Here is a 21627-nt window from a genome sequence, read left to right as displayed (position 1 = left end):
GCTGGTTGAGTGACTTGGCGAAGGGGGGGATATGCGACGAGAGACTGATGGCAATGGCAAGAGGAGCGGGTTCGTGAGAGCGAGAGTGGACGAGGAGGAGTCAAGGAGGCGAGGCGAGAGTGAGAAGTGAGAAGCGAGGAGTGAGGACGATGGAAGGCGGGCGGCGAGGAAAGAGCAGCGATTCTTTATTTATAAACTTATCCAGACAGCAAGAGCACATCTCCAAGTAAACCAGGAAGGAGCTGACCCAGCCCGGTTAGGCTGTAAGGCCATTACGGCGTACCGCGGTCTCAGCCGTGCGCCGCGCCGCCTGAGGAGGTAATTGTACGGTATCGTATTTTCGAGATGAGAAGAGAGCTCCAATTAAGGTCCCCTTTGAGCATGTGATTGGCCGGGCAGACGAGCTTCCGGCACGGCGATTGGCCAGACCCAAAAGGCGGTCGCGGGTACGGACGACCCCCACAATGTGGGCTATGCGTGGCTTCTACACAATCGGATTGGGCGTGGCTGGGCCCCCTGGCTGTACCGGCCTCCACCGTGCTGAAACCATGTCTCATACATACCATCTGACGAGCGAGAGAGGCAAGATATGAGCACTAGGGATGTGCTGCGAGTGGCATGGCCCAAAATAAACAAAAAGAGCAAGCAAGCGCATTGCCCCTATGTCTGCATCCGCGGTATCCCACGCGATCCATCCCGGCAATTCAATAGTCGTCGTCCTGAACCAGCCACTAGCCGATGAATTTAATGTTCCGGATCCCTGGGACTTTTTAGCTCACATTTGCTTCTATTTCTGTATTTTTCTCACGGAGGCATGCGCGTTTCTGCCAGGCCTCCCCACCCTGAGATAACGCTACCGAGAAAATAAAAAAAAAAGTCAGAATGTGCATTTCATCATTTTCGAGATATGCCTGCTTGCTCGACTCAGGGGTCTCAGAAGGGATATGTGTGGCAGTGCACCTTTTCTATTTTTACACAAATGCCACATATCCAGTTTAGTTGACTAGTTGACTAGTGTTTTCCAGGGACTACTAGTCAGGTCCAAGCTTCACCCTGGTGCCGAGCCTCCTGTCAAGTGGCCAAGCCAAGCCAGGCCAGGCATGGATTGATGTCAGCTTGCATTTTGGCTTGCAATGGAAGCGATTATCACCAAAGACACCTGCTTGGATGTCGTAATTGGTGGCTGACGCCGAAAATACGGAATGCCTGCTGCTCACGTGACTGTTGAAAAAAAAATTTTGACCGGATTCTTGCAGTGTGCCAATTGGCCGGACGTGCCGTGCCCACTTTTGCAGTCGACTCATTTCCCATTTCCCATTCTACTTCATACGTCTCTAGCGACGCATCGTCATTCTATCGCAGCAATTGTAATCCAGATTAGCCCTTACGGCGTCAAGAAGCTCCCAATCGGCGATCAACGTGTCAGAAGCTGAAATTCTCAGAGGCTACATGTAGCTAAACCTGGGACATGCTCGCTTTCCCCTCGTTTACTAGCATAAAGGGAACTGACATAAAAGTCTGTTTTGCACAAAAGACAAGGACTATTCGAATGGAAATATGGATTTAGATTACTAGGCAATCAATAGCTTCAGAAGTCTGTTGTATGTTGATGATACCTGCTTGCTGTTTTGAGCTTCCGGGAATAGTGGGTCCGGGGTACTATCAGTACTGGGCATTTGCGGCAGCCTAAAGTAAGCGGTGGAAGCAACAACAGCTTGCGACTCTTCAAGGTCGCTCTCAACATCAAGATCTTCTTTCTGTCGCTTTCATGGATTGCACTTGAGTTACAAACAGGCCGAGGCACGGAGTGCCATTGTCGCTATCCGGATATTTTGCCGCCATTTCCAAGGTCAGCCCTACAGCTGAAAACAGCGTCGAGATCTCTTCTATCCACGGCTGTAATCGAGTGAACAATTGTGTATCATTCTACCGACCCTTCTCTCCCAGCTTCCGGAAAACTCGATTCCTTCCAATACAAATAAGATGGATACAAGGAGTACTCTGTTCAGTAAAGGAGGTCGAATGGGGACCCCCGGCCGTCAGATTCAAGGAGGCGGAGAAGGAAGAGGAGCCCCGGCGGGCGCTGGCTCCGGTCAGGGATACAATCACCACGTTCCACTCCGGCTGTCCAAGATCGAAGACAAGACTTTGCAGACTCAGTACATCTTCAGCAATCTATGCGCCGTGTCCCGTAATGACTTCCCACCAAACCATGATGGCCAGGATATATACATTAAGCTGACAGGACGGATGATTCAGGGAGAGTATGTGGTAACCGCCCGCCCGCTGCCAGGCTTTCCCAATGGATGCATCAGTCTCTCAGATCCGCAGCGGACATGGATTCAAGTCGGCATGACGGATGAGCTCGTGGGAGAGCTCTACAACCCGTTCAGCCAGGGAGGCAACGCCTACCTCAGCAGGATGGATGTTGAGGTCGGCTTTGCTTCGGCTAAGAAGTTCAACGACCAGACGTATGACCAGGATGCTTTGGCCGAGTCGATGATCAAGCTGTTCCAAAACCAGATTTTCTCCCCGGGCCAGCGGTTTTTGATGGATGTCCGGAACATTCCCCTAGCTCTTATTGTCAAGACAACTCAACTCGCCGACTTGAGCATGGAAAAGCAGTCCGACGGGCAAATGCGGACAGATGCTAATGCACGAGGCATCTTCGTGCCCCAGACCGCCATCAACTTTTACAAGAGCGCAAGCTCGCCAATCAAGCTCTCAGGATCTACTAGTAGAGGCCCTGCCAATGCTATAATTTCCCCAGACTTTAAGTTTGAAAATATGGGCATCGGGGGTCTAGATACGGAGTTTTCGACCATTTTCCGAAGAGCCTTTGCCTCTAGGATCTTCCCTCCTGGCCTGATCGATAAGCTTGGCATCATGCACGTCAAAGGCATTCTGCTGTACGGCCCTCCAGGAACCGGTAAAACACTGATTGCCAGACAAATCGGCAAGATGTTGAACGCCAGAGAACCCAAAGTCATAAATGGTCCCGAGGTTCTAAACAAATATGTCGGACAGTCGGAGGAGAATATCAGAAAGCTTTTTGCTGATGCAGAGAAAGAGTATAAAGAAAAGGGCGAAGAGTCCGGACTCCATATTATCATCTTCGATGAGTTGGATGCCGTGTGTAAACAAAGAGGATCAGGGGCCGGAGGGGGCACTGGTGTGGGAGATAGTGTTGTCAATCAACTTCTATCCAAACTCGATGGTGTGGACCAACTGAATAACATTCTACTCATTGGAATGACAAACCGTAAGGACATGATCGACGATGCGCTCTTGCGTCCCGGGCGTCTAGAGGTGCAGATTGAGATCAGTTTACCAGACGAGCGTGGACGTCTCCAGATTTTGCAGATTCATACGTCCAAGATGACCAAAAACGGGGTTATAGATCAAGACGTCGACTTGAACACGTTAGCAGGCTTGACCAAGAACTTTTCCGGTGCTGAAATCAACGGCCTTGTCAAAGCAGCCACGTCCTTCGCGTTTAATCGTCACATCCGCGTGGATGCCATGGCCCAGATCAGCGACGATGCTGCTCAAATGAAGATTAAGAACGAAGACTTTATGAATGCCCTGAATGAGGTTAGACCTGCGTTTGGTGCGGATGATGAAGAGCTCGGGGAGGCCATTGCGTATGGCATTCTCCATTTCAGTCCGACTATAAAGAATATCCTTGACAATGGTCACGTTTTCGTTGAGAATGTTCGCAAGCTAGATCGCTTGAGGCGGATGTGTGTCCTTTTGTACGGACCCAATGCGTCTGGAAAGACAGCTATTGCAAATAAGATTGCGTTGGATTCTGGATACCCTTTTATTAAGTCTGTAAGTTCGATTAATTTATCTTTTGGGTCGGAAAGGGGGCTTTGCTGTCCTCATTCGAATATCTATGCTAATAGCGGAGTTCACAGATCACACCAGAAAAAGTCCTTGGCTTTGCCTCGGAGGCTGCCAGGAAAGACTATGTCTTTAAGATCTTCACGGATGCTTATAAGAGTCCCCTAAGCTTGCTCATAATAGGTGAGGTCGAATTGGCACTGACTCCCTATTCAAACAGTATCACTGACTTGACTTGTGTTTCCTAGATAACATCGAGCGTTTGATCGAGTGGAATCCCGTCGGTCTACGTCTGTCCAACACCATGGTCCAAGCCCTCCTCACCCTCTTCAAAGCACCCCCTCCGAAGGTAGGTTCACGGCTCCATCCCTGCACCACTCCTCGGCCCGTGTCCACCTTACTAACGCCTCTTCCCAGGGCCACCGCCTCCTCATCCTAGCAACCACTTCCCGTCGTACTGTGCTCGACCAGCTCGACATGCTCGAGGCCTTCGACCAACAGATCGCCGTCCCAGCTGTCGCCGACATGCGCGAGCTGGGGGCCGCCCTCAGCGAATTCCAGGCCTTTGACCCAGCCGGTGTAAACCAGAGCATCAATATGCTGCGCCAGTATAGCGACAGCGACCACGTGGGTGTGGGCATCAAGACGGTGCTGACGATGGCCGAGTCGGCGCAGATGGTGCCTGAGCCGGCGGGCTGGTTTGCTGAGCAGTTAGGGGTAGCGATTACAGCGAGGAGTGTGGGGAGGTCAATAGAGTAGTTAACTAAGTTAGCGGGGCACGGCTTAGTCATGATCCCCCTCATTCCTCCAGCCTTGCGACACCTCAGCATATCCTTGTTAATTCCTCTATTTAAGTATTTGCTGAGTCTATATACTCCATGCAATCTTAAGAAAAAAGAAGTCCTCACAACGTTCGCCAGCATTGTTCTCGAGCAAAACAAGCAAACAACCCTTCCCTTATTCATCAATATTAGGCGGAACGAAAATGACAGGTGCGGGAAACGCGGAGGACAACTTGGACCTAGCAAAGGTACGGCCACCCCCTTTTCTTAAAGCAACTCCATGGGATGCATTATTAACTTAATATGAACAGGCTTTCAAGGAGCTAGCTCAGTGCGTTGATCCTGGAGATTCCTCCGCGGTATAGGCTAATCTGACTCTATGATAGGGGTGAAAGCAGAGCTCGTGCTCTAGAAAATCACTTGAGCAGGCTGGAACAGAAGATAGATGAGCTCCTGGCAGCGGTAGACGCTAAACCTCACGGCGATACCCAGGGGTCCCAATCCAGCGCAAAGGGAGATCCCGGCACGTCACAAAAATCGACCGATCAGGAGAGATCCGACTCATCGAAAAGCTTGTCGAAATGAAACGAGCCATCCGGGCCCTTCTCGACGACCCCTTTCTCAGTGATAATGGCATCGATGAGGGCCGCCGGCGTGACGTCAAATGCCGGATTCCATACATCTATACCGGTGGCGGCCAACTGGATGGTCTCCATCTGCAATGTGTCTCCCACGCGTCCCTGCAAGGGACCCTTGATACTCGTCACTTCCGATGAGGCGCGTTCTTCAATTATAATCCCACTTCCTGATTTTGTTCCTCGATCAATCGTTGTGCGTGGTGCGGCTACAAGAAATTTGACGCCGTGATGTTTTGCAAGCACAGCTAGAGCATATGTTCCAATTTTGTTTGCGGTATCTCCATTGGCTGCCACTCGATCTGCTCCGACAACTATAGCGGAAACTTTGGATTCGGGCTTTGCGAGGAGGGCGGCCGCCATAGAATCAGTTATCAGAGTTGCAGGCATTTTGTCGTGCACTAGTTCGAATGCCGTCAGTCGAGCACCTTGGTTGTACGGTCTAGTTTCTGTGCAATAAACACGGTTCAAGGCATTTCCTGAGTGGAGGGACCGGATGACACCTAAAGCTGTGCCATAGCCTGCAGTCGCCAGTGACCTATTACCTCAATTAGTATAACCAGATATCTTATGATGCAACTAAAACAAAGCAAGGGAGAAAAATAAATTGTAGGCCAACCGAACCCTGTGTTGCAATGAGTCAGTACATTGACCTTGGTCTGTCCCTGCGATGTTGCTCGCTCAAGAATCCACTTTGCTCCCCACGCTCCGATGTTCTGGTTGTCGCTGAGGTCATTGACTAGCATCAATTCTGCCTCCTGCAAGTAAGCTGTAACGAGAGACTGGCCCGTAGAACCCGGAGTCTTAACGTGCTCAGTCACCTTATGTTCAAACTTTTGCGCAGCGTCGGCCAGATTCACTGCCGTCGGCCTACTCGTGACAAGGTAGTGTAGCTTCTCGATGATAAACAGACCGACTTCCTCCGACGAAGGCGACAACTTCCCACCGGCTAGCAGTTCGTTCAATTCAACTGCAAGCGACAGTATTGCGACGATGGCAATGGCTGGTGCGCCACGAACGCGCATCTCCTTGATTGCGTGCCAGCCATCTTGCGCGGATCGAATAGGGATATACTTCTCAACGAAGGGGAGTTGCAGTTGGTCGAGAATATGCAACTGATTATCGGTGTATTTTATCGCCTGGAGAGACATATTGATGCGTTTCGCGGTATTCAAATGAGAAGAATGGGAAAGTGTTGGTATGACGTTTTTTTTTTTCCCTTGCACCGCAACTACGATGACCCCGCACTGTGAAAGAGGAGGGGAGCAACGTATAAACTGCTGAAGTCTGCTATATCCTGGGGAGTATTGGAGTGTTCACTATCCAGAAAAGATGAAAGACGAAAAGACTTAGCCACATGCTATAGGCCAAAATTCTTACTGGCCTGTTGGTGAGGCAAACCTCCGGCTATAAACCGCAGTGGGGTTCTTTCTACCATAACTCCTTACGAGCACAGAAACACGACCTACGTGCATAATGCTGGCAATACTTGGGCATAAATCGTATTACTCCATGATTATTTAGAAACATTTCTCAACAGAGAGAAGGAATAGAGGGAGCAACCGAAGTAATCCAGGACTTGGGTGAGCAGCATCACGCCATCGGCAGACTCCCTGGTGTATGTTTTTAAACATCGCTGGTTCGTAATTATCGCTCAATCCACCACTGAAAAGACCATTTCATTTATATATCAGAGAACTGAGGCCCGAGGTCGAGCGGCAATTGCAGAGGGCGATATCAAGGATTCTTTCTCGTCGCGACTCGATCGGAAAAAAAAAGAAAGTCTAGTTTCATAGCATAGACCTCTTTAGACCTATGACGCCAAAGATTTATCGGGCGGATATGTATAGCACTATAATGACGATCTCAGTCACTGTACAATCCAACGATTTTTCTTCAAGGATTGTCGTCCATACCATTGTTTCCACGCACGAAGGCGTCGCCGTAGGATCGCCTTAATTGTCCATTAACGTACTCCTCTGTTTTCTCCAATGCGATGTTCATGTAACCGTCGACAGATTGAAGTTCACCTGTTTTCCAAAGCTAGTTGGTAAGAGTAGTCTGACCTTAGAGTTATGCTGTGAATGATTCGATCATACCTTGGTAAACGACGCCCGAGTTGAGCTTCACAGTCACTGGAGCTCCAGTGATCTCACCAAGGAAGGTGGAAGGATCCTTGCCTTCTGATGCGGCTCCGTTCTCCATGGTGTTTTGATTGTTGGAGTGAGTGAGATTCCAATCGTCGTTCGATTGTAAGATTCGCAGCGAAGAAACACGGCGATGCTAGTCACATGAATACTGTTTTGGATGGTATTACGCTATTCCATATTAGTAACCGCTGGTAATCTATCACTACCATTTCGGCGCCCATCCCGCCTAGAACCTTGTAATAATACGTAACCTTTACCCAAGTAAAAATAAAGATCTTCCAACGCAACGAATCCGAAGCTCCAGATCTGCTCAAACTTCTCTACATCTATCACGAATCAACTGTTTGCGCGCGCCATCCGGTATTTCTATAATCTGACTTCTGAGGACCGCTCGTTGAAAATTTATTAACAAGGTTTCAATGCGGTCGTTCTTCAAAAAGCCGGCCTGGGCCACTACTGATAACGAGCCTTCTGCACCTGAGTTCTACCGTCGCTCTGAACAGACATACAATGATATTTTGAAAGCGCATAGACAGCAGCGTCATGAACAAGCCGCAAAGTCTGCTCTGAAAGTCTCGGCCGAGCCCAGAATTCCCACCGATGCTCCTTCGAAGCGCCGCCGCCTATCAGAACCAGACGACGATGAGTCGAGAGAAGAAGCGTCGAAAACGAACAACGAGCCAGAGTCTCCCTCTTCGCCGACCGGAAGGCTACAAGAGACGAGTAGAGTTGACGTAGCTGAGGTACATACTGGTGTCAACTCACCAGAGGAAGGATTCCCTGCTATTGACGGACAAGAAAGGAAGAACTTACCTGAAATCAAAGCAGTGGACGCTGTACGGTTACACAGGGAAAGCTTTTCGTCTCCCATCTTACCCACAAATTCTAGCAACAGACATGTCATCAACAACAAAAAAGAGTCACTATCAGCGAAGGAAAATGCACACCGACCACCAAATCTTACCGTGGCCAGAGATGGGGATACGCGTGGTGATTACAGTGTAGAAAAGAATGCAGTTAAGCAGGAGGAAGACCCTGCTATTGAAATACTCGTAACATCTGCAATCGAGAACACAAGGCCGCTGGTTGTTTATCGACGAATGTCGCAGCGATTTCGAGATGTCCGACTAGCTTGGTGTGAGCGACAAGGGTTTGATAACAGGATGACATCGTCTGTGTATCTGACCTGGAATAAAAGGAGACTCTTTGATGTAACGACATGTAGAAGCCTTGATTACAGTGCTTTAGCATCTCTCTCCAATAGTCTAGACCCGGAAGATGATGGCCCGTTGCGCGTTCATGTGGAAGCTGTGACGGACGAACTATTGAGGTCTCAGGCAGAGCAGTTGACTCGAAACCGTGCACCGGATGAGGATGAATATGATGAACCTGAAGAAGAAAAACAACACCCGTTCCATATCATTCTGAAAAGCCAAGACCGTGGCGATATGCGAGTAAAGGTTCTGCCGCAAACGAGTGTCTCACAAGTTATCACCAACTACAAGAACAAAAGAAAGATACCACCGGACAGCACAGTTTCTCTGTCTTTTGACGGCGACCTTCTCGACCCGGCGTCTCAGCTGAAGGATCATGATATGGCAGATCTTGATCTTGTGGATGTTTTCGTGCGGTGATACGAGTCTCCGTTTGCCGACTTGGGGTATATAATTAGTATTAATTGATCACCGTCCTGCAATGAATAATTTCCACCTAGACAAGGTATTATTATCGTAGCATAACCAAGAGAAGTGTTTGACGAGCGATTGTCTGTATTGCGTATAGATCAACCAATAACAGAAGGCGGAAGCGGAAGTGCGGCCGCAGTCTTGGGAAAATTTCTTGCCCCTCCAACTCTTCTCCCATCATAAAAGATCTGGTCTATTCTCGCTCTTAATTGCACCACAAGAGCAGCCCTCAACAATGAAAATCATCACCGTTAATTTCCTCACATGCGCTGTGAAAAGCTGCAGAGGCTCACCATCGGCCTCCCCGCTACACTTCAGAGACGCAGAGCTTGAACAAGAGGAGTTGGATTTCAATCCCAGCTTGATACGGAACATTCTCCCACGAATTGACTGGGATTCTCTAAAAGTTACAGCCCAGGAGGTAAGCATTTTCAGTATTTTATGCCGCCCTCGCAACTTTTTAAAGCGACAGCTCTTCTTGTCGTTTGGGAAAGGCATCAAACCGCTAAGATTCCGAATCTTGACTACTAGCTCGGATTCCCCGATATATCAGACACGAAGCCAAATGACGACGCAATTGACGAAGCACTCTTAAAAGATTTGCACAAATTGCTACTAGAAACGCATGTGACTGAAGGGAAGCTATGCTGTGCCAATTGTGGTCATGAATATCACATCAAAGAAGGGATTGCCAATTTCCTGCTGCCGAGTCATCTGGGTGAGTTTGTGTGGTCTACGGTCATACGATTCCATATTGCCTCTAGATTACTGACTTTTCATTGTTGTTATGTCCGCAGTATAAGCAAAAAATTATTTCTAAATCATCTATCAGACGGGGGTTTCTTTTCCTTCCAATTTGGCCATGCAATTCCCACGAAATAGGATCTGGGCCATGCGGCTGGTCCTCCACAATCGGTGACGGTTGCTAATTAGAGAGGCATTGGGATCAGGGTTTTGCACATCAACCTTCGTTCTCGACGTTGTTCGAGTATCGATTGCCGCATGATTTCTCATTCATTCGAATAATCCCACCACTACTGTGGGATCATTGTACGACCGGTGGTGCACTTGCACTCCAGAACTTTCCTCAGAAAAAAATATCGAGAAGTGTCTCGGATCAGCAGCCACTAAATAGATAACTAAGTTTGGTCGGTGCACGCCAAAAAAAAAAAGCGTGATATATCAAGCTCGGCCTTTGGAATGGACTCAATTACTGAGGCATTTCTAGATTTTAGGTTGCGGGACACCGCCAAAGCTTTGAAGTCACGCTAAGTAGGTAGACTTGTATAAGCTAAGTCACTACGAAAACGAGCCCTGCACATACATTATTATCATTATTATAACTTAAGAAATGAATCCTGAGATGACTCCCTAATTCAAACGAGATCTTGATGATCTCCACCGCTTCTTGCATCCTATAAATCAAAGTTAATATAGAAGAGTCTTTCGTTGGTTAACAAAAGATATTGTATTATACATAAAACAACCACCACCCCATGTATCAACGTCGTGGACTCCAAAACCTCCCCCGTCAGTAGCAGAAGAGTCAGTAGCATATTCACCGATGTTTAAAAAGAAGAATTGAGTAAAAGAAAAAGGCTGCAAAACCATGCCCTTCCCGAAGAACGCCTATCCAATGCATTGTACAAAGAACGCTCGTTGATTGTCCGCCGAGTATAGATAGTACTCCGAAATGTGTAATTGCCATGCGCATCAATTAAGAAACCCTTTACAGCCTGCTGACCCACATAGACAAGGAATTCGGTCTTCACTGTCCCATTCTCGCTCGAACTTATAGTCGTAGGTGAGTTCCTCATCTATAGTCATCCATTTAGTATCTTTTGCAAGACAGCAAACATACACACACGCACAAAAAGGGAGAGAACAAACCTTTACTGATGTCTCGCAACGCATAGATCACGATTCTTTTACTACCGTCCACCCGAATGATTTTTGCCGTACAATTAGGAGTACAGCTATGGTTGATGAACCTTGCGATACCTCCACGTTTTGTAGCATCAATTACAGCATTTTCGTCGATTCGGAAAAGGTAGCTGCTTCCGATCCCGCTCTTCAAATATCTCCGTTCCCTCATATCAGCCACTTGTTGTCGAACTTTCTCACCGACGTATTCGATGATCATATCATTGGCTGCAATATTTTCCTCTGCATAGAGTCCCCAATTATGAATAGCTGAGCGGGCAAATCTGACGGGCTTTTTACGCTTCTTGAGTTGGTTGAAGCGTAACGCATCGCCATCACCGCCTTGAGGGGGCAGAACCTGTTTCTGTGCATTGATGTCAGCAGCAAGTCGGCGGTTTTGCACTCTCGTAGATCTTGACGTGGAGTTGGACACCGGCTTAGTTGGGCCAGCCTTTGCGGGATCGACAGGCACCGCTTGAGGATCGCTTTGCGCGAGTGCTTCTCTTTCTTCTCGCGCCTTTTGTACTTTGATACGGTGAGGCAGATACTTCGATTTTTCCGACTCGAATATCCTTTTTCTACCTTCCGTTCGAGCCGATCCCGTCATATTCGGCACAAAGTATCCAGGAACGCAAATGCCCGTGTACACGGGTCCACTTTCTCCGTATCGATTTAAAAGCTTGACTTCCCGCTGTCTCCAGGCCCATATTGCTATATTACCAACTTCTGACGGTAATATGTCGTAAAGAGTGTCTTTAAGAAAAGCTAGATCCTCGTCATCTTTGACTAGAGACTGCCAGCCGTCAAGATCAAGAACCATTGCGTCATCATCAGCGACGCTGGGCCGCGGTTGATCATATGAGACTTCCAGGTTAACTTCGGGCTTCGTGTAGGCAAAATCGGAGTCTTTTATATAATGTTAGCAATTACCATCCATTCTGATAAATAAGGAATAGTATACAAACCAAGGCTGAATTCTGTTGACCGCAGCATTAAATTCTCATCTTCAAAGCTGTCGCTACCGAAGAAACGAGGAGAATGAACATGACCTTTAACATCAAGAACGACTGTCTCAACGTCAAGGATCTCTTGGTCATCCTTGTGTCGCTTTCGTGAATCAAGTCCATCATCCATAACCCTCTTTCTCTTTTTGGGTGAAACGGACAAGTTGAGATCAATTTGCTGGAGCATCAAATCGTCCTCTTCCTTCGTATCCACACCTGTAGCGATGACATAATCAGCAGCTTCGTTTTCTACAGACGGACTTTGAGATGCGTAAATGTCATAATCGTCTTCTGTGTCTGAAGCCGAAGAATCAAAGCTCAATCGGCTTGGCGATCTACTTCCGATTTCGTCGGTATCTCTTGACATAGGTGTTCGCGCATCATCATCCGAATCTCCTGCTTCATGAAGATGACGAAGGCGATGATGGAGCGGCCGTACATCGCTTCGACGCAGTAGGTGGCCACGCCTTTCTTCCACATAAGTTGTACGGCCTAGTTGGCCACGATGAGATTTACGAATGCGAGGAAGGGCAAGTAGATCAAGCGGACGGGTATGCAAGGAGTCGTTAGATACACCAAGCTGAAATGGGTTTGGTCTATTCGCCTCGGGATCCTGAATGCCTAAAGCTTTCCTTGTCGATGAATGCCTATCTGGGTCAAGATATTCATATAAAAAAGGAGCAGCGATTCGAAATTTGATATCCTCCAGCAGTTTAGTCTTCAATTCACGAATGACAACACTCAGCACTTCTTTAGACGGGTCCAAATTGCGAGCACGTTGTTGTTTTTCTTCATCAGCCTCCAGTTGCTGCTCCTTCAAAATTCTCTCCTTTTCTGCCTTGACTTTCTGTTCTGCTTGTAAGCGCTCGGGGCTGGGGCTGCGCTCATAATTAGGATTTCCATAAGGTTGGCTTTCCATATTCATAATGTAGGTGAACAGGGGGGTCATGTGGCACATTTTGTAGCACCTCATCGTCTCTTCTTCACCTCGTCGAGAATTTTCAAAAATGATATAGTATCCGGTTCTGTCACATCTTACGGCTTTCCAGTCAAACGTTCTGAGCCGCTTTTGGAGGTGAGATATCGTGGACCCTAAGACAGGGACATAGCAATGGGCTATGAAAATATAGGGGTCGCGCTTTATTTGTTGCAAAATCGGCGTTTCTTCAACGAGAGAAGGAGTTGCGGGTTTCATAATAGCTGCCTTAGGACCTTCTGGGGGATTGAAAGATGGGCGACCTGACAAGCGCCCTGACGGTCCCTTCGGAGCAGTCGGCGGAGGCTCGTTGTTGTTCGGGGGAGTATCATGACGACTCCCTTCTAGAGATGGTTGGTTATTTTTCCGCCAGGATTCTATAGCTTTTTCAACCAAACGCTGTGACAGGAGTCCATCGCGGTCAAGTTCAACCCGAATGCGTCGCGTGCCAATACGCTGCTCTTTTTTGCATTCATAATACGCACGCCTCGCAGCAGCAGACGCTGACAATGGCCCAGTGTTCTGAAAAGAAGATGTATCTTTAAACTTAACAAGGCAAATGCCGAGGGGCCTACCCGTGACTGGATCGGTGCGATTATCAATATGAGAAACTTCTCCAAAGCTGGAGAACAACGCGTTTATCGGAGCAATCGGTGTTAGGGCATCAAATCCGGTAACGACGATCTGGGAAGGAGCTGCTCGGCCAATGGAAGTTGCGGCGTCGAACTGCCAATGCCGTATAGAATAGGGCGTTAATCTCAGTTTCACTTTTAGCTTATTAGCAGAGCCTCGAGCGTAATTTTCCACAGAGAGCCGTGGATCGGCGTTTCTTGAGTATGCATCTGTCTGAACAAACTCCATATATTGAAGCTTCCTCTTCTTGTCCTTGGTGGCAGACTTTTTGTCCAACTCCGGGTCATGAATTACTCTGCAACCTTTGAGCTCGAATGGCAGGACAGGTCGTGTGTCGTCGGAGAGTGTTTCGACGACACCTCTGGAGCGACAACCTATATTATCTTTCCAAGCCTCATCAACCCCAGTCTCATAATCAGAATTATGTACCGGCTTTGTCTGGTAAGGGCTGCTGGGGTTGGGCGACGCGGATTGCGTAACGAGCGTATGCTGTGATGACCCCGTTCCATTCATTGCATGTGAGTTATCAGCAATAATTTGAGTAGATAAGTCGACGGTGTATCGTGAATTCGTGGCCCCATTGCCGTGGTTAACCGACGGAACGTCTCGTACAATTAGCGCACATGTACCATTTTCACCTTCCTCGCCAGGCAAATTATCATGGTTTTCTTTTTTAACGATAGGCGACGTAGTTACTGACTGAATGATTCCGTTGCTAGTCTCGGGCATCGATCTGGTTCGTCCACTATCATCTGATATTCTAGTTCGTCGCGACTGGAGGACCGACGGCGCGGTTGGGAAGAAATCGGCAAACCCTGCAGACAACCGCGACATGGTGTGAAAGGCTACTCGCCAAGAGCTCTCTGAATCGAAGGAATCACCATCATTGTCGTGAAAATGCCTCGATGGCTCGTTTGATGTGATTCCAGAGAGCTTTGGCGAGGTCGATCCCAATCAAGGGCGTGTAACTACACCGTTGCCGAGAACGGCTTGAGGTAGGTAAATAGAGATAGTAAGGAATCCTTCAGGAGATCGGCGCATGCAAAAAATCCACGGTGCGAGGTAACTCGAAATGCTTGTAGTCCGTGGGAAGGGTTAAAGGCGGATGGAGGTTGTCAACACGCATCGCAGACAAAAAAAAAAGGATAAGGCCGCAAATCATCAATGATTGCAGCAAGAGTTCCAGTGACTGCCGAACTAGTCCTAAGGAAGAAGGTGGGCCACAATGCCCGCCCGCGTAACCAATAATACTGCAAGTATAGCTATACCAGCCCAAAAAGGAAATTGTTCTTAACGTCCTTGACATAGGGAGGGCTTGAGACCTTGGAGACAACAGTGAGCGAGTGAGAGCTTACATTTGAACTGCTGGATTCTAGGCTCAGTTATACAAGATGTCTCTGTCTTGCTCGGTAGTTGCGCCAATGATGAGAATCTTGAGAGCAGCCATTGCAGGAAAATTGTATGTTTAAGAGAGAAAAGTAAAATAATACCTCACTGATATATTAGAAAAGACGATTGCATAAACCTGTCACTTCAGTGGAAGCCTAAAGATCTTTTATTATACAATATTGTGCTTAAAATAGAAATAGTTTAGGTGTATAACGTGGGACCTACATGCACTACATAATTCTAGCTATGTACATGCAAAGAGTCTGATATGGTATAGAGTAGTCTAGACTCGTGTTCCAGTAGCCAATTGATCCCCTTAGGTAGTATTCACTGCCACAGGATGTCAACTTACATAACTAAGTGGACGATGAGTGAATGTATAAAGCACATAACCTAAATGTGAAATAATGTGTCCATGAAAATGTGCTGGAGTTTGTACGCTAGTAGTATACCATTAGCTACTACTTTTTATAGCCATACCTTGGTCGTTACATAGGACTGAATATGCTTGACATTGCCTCTCCATAGTACTCTTCTTCTCCAAGCTATCACGACCATTCTGACAGAGTGAACTTGCCAAATGCAACACAGCAGTCCCAAATAGGCTCACCCTGTGGAAGATGGAGTATTACGACATTATGTTTTGGGCCTTTCTAAGGTGCACCAGTTGAACTTCGAGCAGCAGACAATTATCTGGGCTTTGGCATACAGAATACAGGGTCTCCTTGCTCATTTGAGTTGTTAATACTAGCTAAATTTTCTCCTAATGGTGTCATTTCATCTCTTACAGCATTCTTCACTTCTTTACACTTGCTTTCTGATAGTGTCTCCTCTATACCTACTCCAAGGGACCGCGTGGAACCAAGTTCCCTTACAGTCTGCATTACCTTGATGCATTCTTATCAAAAGGCTAACACCTGCAGGCTTATAAGCAGTCAACTAACTCCATTTGTGCGGATGTAGTTTTTTTAAAACAACTTAGAGAACTGAAAGATCTTTGAAACTAATCAGTTAAGAATATACTGGCAATCTCTGAAAGCCGACTACGTCGGTTTGGAAGAGGGTAAGGTATGGTTGATTCCAATATAAGGGTCTACCTATCCTATTCTCACTCTCGCATACGTGTCAGAGAATCAGAGCATCACAGCCAATCGGGGTTAAAAAACCTCGCGCACCTATGAAAACGCACCCCCCAGGTAAAAAGTACTGCGGGAAAGAATCCAAGTTATAAAAGACTCTATCAAGTGTCTATGTCGGAAACTTCGGTCTAATTATTATTAAGTATAGTTAGAATAGCTATTAATAAATAAAGTTAATAAATTTCTAATATATAAAAGTTATAAAAATAAAGGAAATCTTAAATAAAGATAGAATATCTTAATTAATAGAAGATTATATACTTAAGTTATCTTAATTAATTTAAGATAATAGAAGAAAATTAAATATAGGATAAATAAGCATCTTTATATAACTTTTCTTTATTATAGATATTATAAAGAATTCTATAATTTCTATATAATAATTATTATAGCTATTATAACCTCTACTTTAATTTCTATAATACTTAAATTCTATTAGTTCTAGATAATTCTTTATTTTATTATATATTAGTTTCTTTTATCTATTAGTTATGATATTCTAATTCTTTAATAATCCTCTTCTTTGAAGGTTAGTATCTTAATAATTTAATAAATAGCTTATATCTTTAGATATATAAGTAATTAATTTTAATTCTTAATTTTCTATAATATATAATCTTATAATTTTATACTAATTATATCTTTAAAGAAATCTATTTTAAAAAATTCTCTTCTTTTATATATTAAGTAATTTAGGATTATTTATTACTTTTTATATAATTAATATAGTAATTTAGAAAAAACTTATATTAAAATAAAATTTTTAAAATATTATAGTAAGTATATTTAAGTAAATAATTATTATTATTTTAAAATATTTATTTTTAATTTAGCCTAAAAACAACTTATTAAAATTTAAAATAAAATTAAAACTAATAAAGAAAAGGCTTATAAAGAAATTATGATCTTTATAATTAAACTTAACTATTTATAAAAATAAAAGAAATTATTATAAAAATATATTAATTAATTTATTTAAATAGATATTAAGGATATTAAAGAGTTAGAAAGATTAGAAAAAGTAGAAGAAAAAATAAAAATAAAATAAGTAAGAGAATAATAAAAGATTAAAAAGCTTTTTATTATTATATTTATTTTATAAAATAATAATCTTATTTTTAATATTAATTTTAATCTTTTTATTTTTTTTAATTATATTTCTATCTTTATTTTTAAATTTTTTTAGAATAATTTAAATATTTAATAGATTTCTATATATCTTTTTTAGATCTATATTTTTTCTATTTTATAAGATAATAGATATATTCTTTTTTTAATTTATATTATAATATTTTTTTAACTTTATATTCTTTATTATTTATTATTTTATCTTTATTAAGTTAATAGTTAGTTCTAATAATAAAATATAAAATATTAAATATATTTATATTCTTACTGGTAGTTAAAATTTATAATTATTATTTATAAGTTTTTCTTTAATAGTAAATAGTTTAGATTTAATTATATTAAATTTAGTATTTAATCTTATACTTTTAATTTTAAAATTTTTTAATCTTAATATTTATTATAAAAGATAAACTTTTTTTTAAGTGCTAATGTATTCTCACACTTCTTATTATAATATTTTTTTATTTTTATTTCTGCCTATTTAATATCTTTTAATAAATTATTATATATTAATTATATATATGATTTAAATATTTGCTTTATTTAATACTTTTTTTTATTTAATATTTTCTTAATTTATTCTTAGAATTTTTTCTAGATTAATAAAATATAATATTTATCTTATTAATATATTTATTATATTATTTATTATAAATTAAGTAAATAATAATAACTTTATTTAATTATCTTAATTTTAATTTAAATAATATCTTAGATATTATTTAATTACTTAAATTATTTTTTTAGTTTAACTATTAGTTTATTAATAATATACTATTAATAGATTATATTTTATATTATAATTTTTTATAATTATTTGCTAAAATTTAAATATAAATAGTTTATTTTAGATATGATTTTACTTAGTAATTTAAATATTATAAATACTTATAATATTAGTATTGTGTATTATTATATTATTAAACTCTTTAATATTAGTTTTAAGATAATATATTTTATAAGTTTATCTATAATAATAATAATTTTAATATATATAATTTTTAAAATAAAATCTTTTAACTCTAATAAGTTTTATATAAAATTTATTATAATCTTTTATTATGCTTTTATTAATATCTCTAGAATTTATATTCTTCTATAATTAATAATTAATTAATTTATAATTATAATTATTATATTTTTTAATATAATCTTTATTTAGTTTTCTTATTTTTAGAAAGTAATATATTTATTATATCTTTTTTATTATTTAATTAATTTTATAATATTTTTTAATTAATAAATTATAGTTTATTTAAATAATTTTTATAATTATTAAAAATAGTATTAATATTAATTTTTTTTAAATAACTAATTTATTCTTAATTACTATTTTATTATTATATAATATTATTTATAGTATTTTATTGTTTTTAATAGCTTTTATTATCTTTTTATAAAAAACTTTGCTTTTTATTATAATTATTATTGTTAATATTACTTTATTATTATATTAAATTCTATCTTTATTTTCTACTAATATGTTTATTTATAGCTATTATATTTTAATTATATAATCTACTTTTTTATTTAATATAATTAATAATAATGTTTTCTTTTTCTTTGATATATTTAATTTAAAATTTAAATTTTAATAGATATTCTAATTATCTAACTTATTAATAAGTTTTTTAATTATTATAAAGTATTTTAGATTATAATAATTATTTTTTATAATTATTTTTTCTTTTACTTCTTATAAGTAGTATTTTTATTATTTAAATACTTTAATTATTATAAGTAATTCTTTATTATAAATATTATAATTTTTTTTATAGTAATAAATTATCTAAAAATAGATAATAAATCTTAATTTTTTATTATCTTTTAATTATTTTAAAATAATTTCTAATATATATCCTAATATATTTAGTTAAATTATATTTAGTTTTTCTAGATTATAAAATATAAGAATTAGTATTTTTTTAATTAATTCTTTGACTTTTTTAAATGTTTATTATTATTATTTTATCTAATTAAATTCTTAATTTTTTTATAGTAGTTTTATAATTAATTATATTATTTTTATATCATTCTTTAAGTATTTTCTAATATATCTTATTATATCTAAGAATTATTATATTTTATTAATATTTATTAGAATAAGCTAATTAAGTATTATATTTTTTTTTTAGATTAGTTTTTCAACTCTTTTAGTATATAAACTATTTTTAAATAATTAACAGTTATAATATTAAATTTATATTTTTTAATCTTAAATATTTATTTTTTATTTATAAATACTATTATAATTAATTATATATATTCTCTATATTCTTTTAGATTCTATAAATATATAATAATATTATTAAAATAAACTGCAATAAACTTATTTAGATATTTTTTATAAAATATATATTATATATTATATATATTATATTAGTAGGTTCTTTAAATCTATAAATATAATTATTTATTTAAATAGTTTTTTATCTGTAAGGAATCTTATTTTTTAAATATTATCTTTAGCTATTTATAAATTATAATAATCTTATTAAATATTAAAAATTATTATAATCTTTACTTCCTATAAGAGATTTTTCTTTTATTTTTAATAAGATATTTATATTATTTACTATTTTATTATTTAATATTTTATAATTAATAATTATTTATTTAATTATATCTTTCTTATTAATAAATATTAATTATATTAATACTTTTCTATATTCTAATTATATATATATTACTTTATAAAACTTATTAGTAAATTTATTCTTAAATTCTAATTTATCTTTTAATTTATAATATTATTTGAATTAATTATTTCTAATTTAAAAAATAGAAAAATTTATAGTATTTATAAAGCTATAAGGATCTATATAATCTCTTATATAACTCTTTAAGATCAACTACATAGAGTACTATTTCAATATGCGATATATACTATTAATTATAAATTAACCCAATTTGAGGAGGAATCACTTATTAAGTAAATGTTTAATCTAAATTAATATAAATTACTATCCTAGCATTCTCTTATATAAGATATAGCTAATTATTTTCTCTTATAATATAGAAATCAATAGATTAGAGATAAATAAATATATAATTTTATTTAATATTGCCTAGAGATTAATTCCAAATTCTTATAAAGATATAATTATAAATATGCTAAATATAAAGATTTAAAGATAATATAAGAATATTTTAATTATATATAAGCTACTATATCTAAGTACAGCATCTTACTAGAAGATATATTTAACTTTAATAAGACTGGTTTTATTATAAAATTCTATGTAATTATAAAGGTTATTATTAAAAGTAATTAATATACTTAGCTAAAGCTTTTATAGCTTAGAAATTAAGAATAAGTAATTATAATTAAAATAATAAATTTAACTGAATAAGCTGTACCTTTATATATAATTTTTAAAGCAAAGAAAAATATATAATTAGGCTGGTTTAATGAGCTTCTAGATAATTAAAAAATCAATATTAATAATAATAATTAGATTATAAATCAAATAGAATTAAAATAGCTTAAAATCTATTTTATTCTTTATATTAATAGCTATACAATAGGAAAATATTAAATATTAATTCTTAATAGCTATAGAAGCTATTTAATACTAGAATTTAACTATATATATACTAAAAATGATATTATTCTAGTTTATATATTAGCTTATTTTTTACATCTCTTATAGTCTCTTAATATTGGCTGTCTTATAATTTTAAAGTAATTTTATAGGTAGCAAGTTAAGCAATAAATAAGATATAGATTTAACTATATTAATAAAATTAACTTTTTAATAGTATTCCTATAAATTTATATAGTGGCATATAAAGTTTAAATTATTTGGAATAGTTTTATAGCTATTAGATTAGTACCTTTTAATCTAAATTAAGTTATATAATAACTTAATATTTAATTGAAGATATTAATCCTTTTTTTAAGTTAATTAAGTAATATATACTCTTTTTACTTATAAATATCTTAAAATATATGTTAATTTGTACGCTAGTTAATTATAATTAAGAGATATATAAATAAATATATAGGAAGCCTAAATTAAGTAATTAATTAAGTAATTATATAGATATTAAAAGTCTATAAAATGATTATAAATAACTTTTTACTTATATAGAAAGAAAATTATAATTTATAAATTATATATAAGAAAAAAAAAACAAAAATATAAGAGATTGTCAGAGAATCAGAACGTCACAGCCAATGGATCAGGTTAGTCACTACGAGACTAATGCACATCGGAACAAAGGATTACCCGCAAAGCCTTAGGGTTAGGGCAACAGAGCCGGCAGAGCCATCTGTTAGTAAATGGATATGATGGCTATGATCGAGCAAACAGAGCCATTGTTGGAAAATGGAT

General features: G+C 38.9%; 5 protein-coding genes across 5 annotated transcripts, besides 4 other annotated features; 2 read left to right on the top strand and 3 right to left on the bottom strand.

Annotated features, from left to right (window-relative positions):
- Window positions 1–1983: 1983 nt before the first annotated feature.
- UA08_00005 (Vesicular-fusion protein sec18) lies at window positions 1984–4605 on the top strand (the record flags this gene model as incomplete). Its single annotated transcript, XM_020260424.1, has 4 exons — window positions 1984–3834; window positions 3921–4029; window positions 4095–4195; window positions 4264–4605. The coding sequence occupies 4 exons, from the start codon at window positions 1984–1986 to the stop codon at window positions 4603–4605; spliced, it is 2403 nt and encodes an 800-aa protein (XP_020124414.1).
- A 568-nt stretch (window positions 4606–5173) lies between these two features.
- Window positions 5174–6414, bottom strand: UA08_00004 (Methylthioribose-1-phosphate isomerase; the record flags this gene model as incomplete). The annotated part of the gene is made up of 2 exons (XM_020260313.1): window positions 5174–5801; window positions 5888–6414. 2 exons carry the CDS (start codon window positions 6412–6414, stop codon window positions 5174–5176), a joined length of 1155 nt encoding a protein of 384 aa, XP_020124415.1.
- A 745-nt stretch (window positions 6415–7159) lies between these two features.
- Window positions 7160–7468, bottom strand: UA08_00003 (U6 snRNA-associated Sm-like protein LSm6; the record flags this gene model as incomplete). The annotated part of the gene is made up of 2 exons (XM_020260202.1): window positions 7160–7293; window positions 7363–7468. 2 exons carry the CDS (start codon window positions 7466–7468, stop codon window positions 7160–7162), a joined length of 240 nt encoding a protein of 79 aa, XP_020124419.1.
- A 364-nt stretch (window positions 7469–7832) lies between these two features.
- On the top strand, window positions 7833–9047 carry UA08_00002 (hypothetical protein; the record flags this gene model as incomplete). Its single annotated transcript, XM_020260091.1, has 1 exon — window positions 7833–9047. The coding sequence occupies one exon, from the start codon at window positions 7833–7835 to the stop codon at window positions 9045–9047; it is 1215 nt and encodes a 404-aa protein (XP_020124420.1).
- Window positions 9048–10811: 1764 nt separating this feature from the next.
- Window positions 10812–14468, bottom strand: UA08_00001 (Histone-lysine N-methyltransferase, H3 lysine-4 specific; the record flags this gene model as incomplete). Its single annotated transcript, XM_020259980.1, has 3 exons — window positions 10812–10915; window positions 10989–11927; window positions 11987–14468. 3 exons carry the CDS (start codon window positions 14466–14468, stop codon window positions 10812–10814), a joined length of 3525 nt encoding a protein of 1174 aa, XP_020124418.1.
- A 1678-nt stretch (window positions 14469–16146) lies between these two features.
- Window positions 16147–16175: a repeat region (Identified by RepeatMasker using a combination of RepBase library and repeat library created with RepeatScout).
- Window positions 16176–16272: 97 nt separating this feature from the next.
- Window positions 16273–20057: a repeat region (Identified by RepeatMasker using a combination of RepBase library and repeat library created with RepeatScout).
- Window positions 20049–21443: a repeat region (Identified by RepeatMasker using a combination of RepBase library and repeat library created with RepeatScout).
- Window positions 21444–21613: a repeat region (Identified by RepeatMasker using a combination of RepBase library and repeat library created with RepeatScout).
- Window positions 21614–21627: the final 14 nt, after the last annotated feature.

The sequence above is a fragment of the Talaromyces atroroseus genome (assembly GCF_001907595.1).
Source record: "Talaromyces atroroseus strain IBT 11181 chromosome Unknown scaffold_0, whole genome shotgun sequence".
NCBI classification, from domain to species: Eukaryota; Fungi; Ascomycota; class Eurotiomycetes; order Eurotiales; family Trichocomaceae; genus Talaromyces; species Talaromyces atroroseus.
This window is presented reverse-complemented; position numbering and strand designations above follow the sequence as displayed.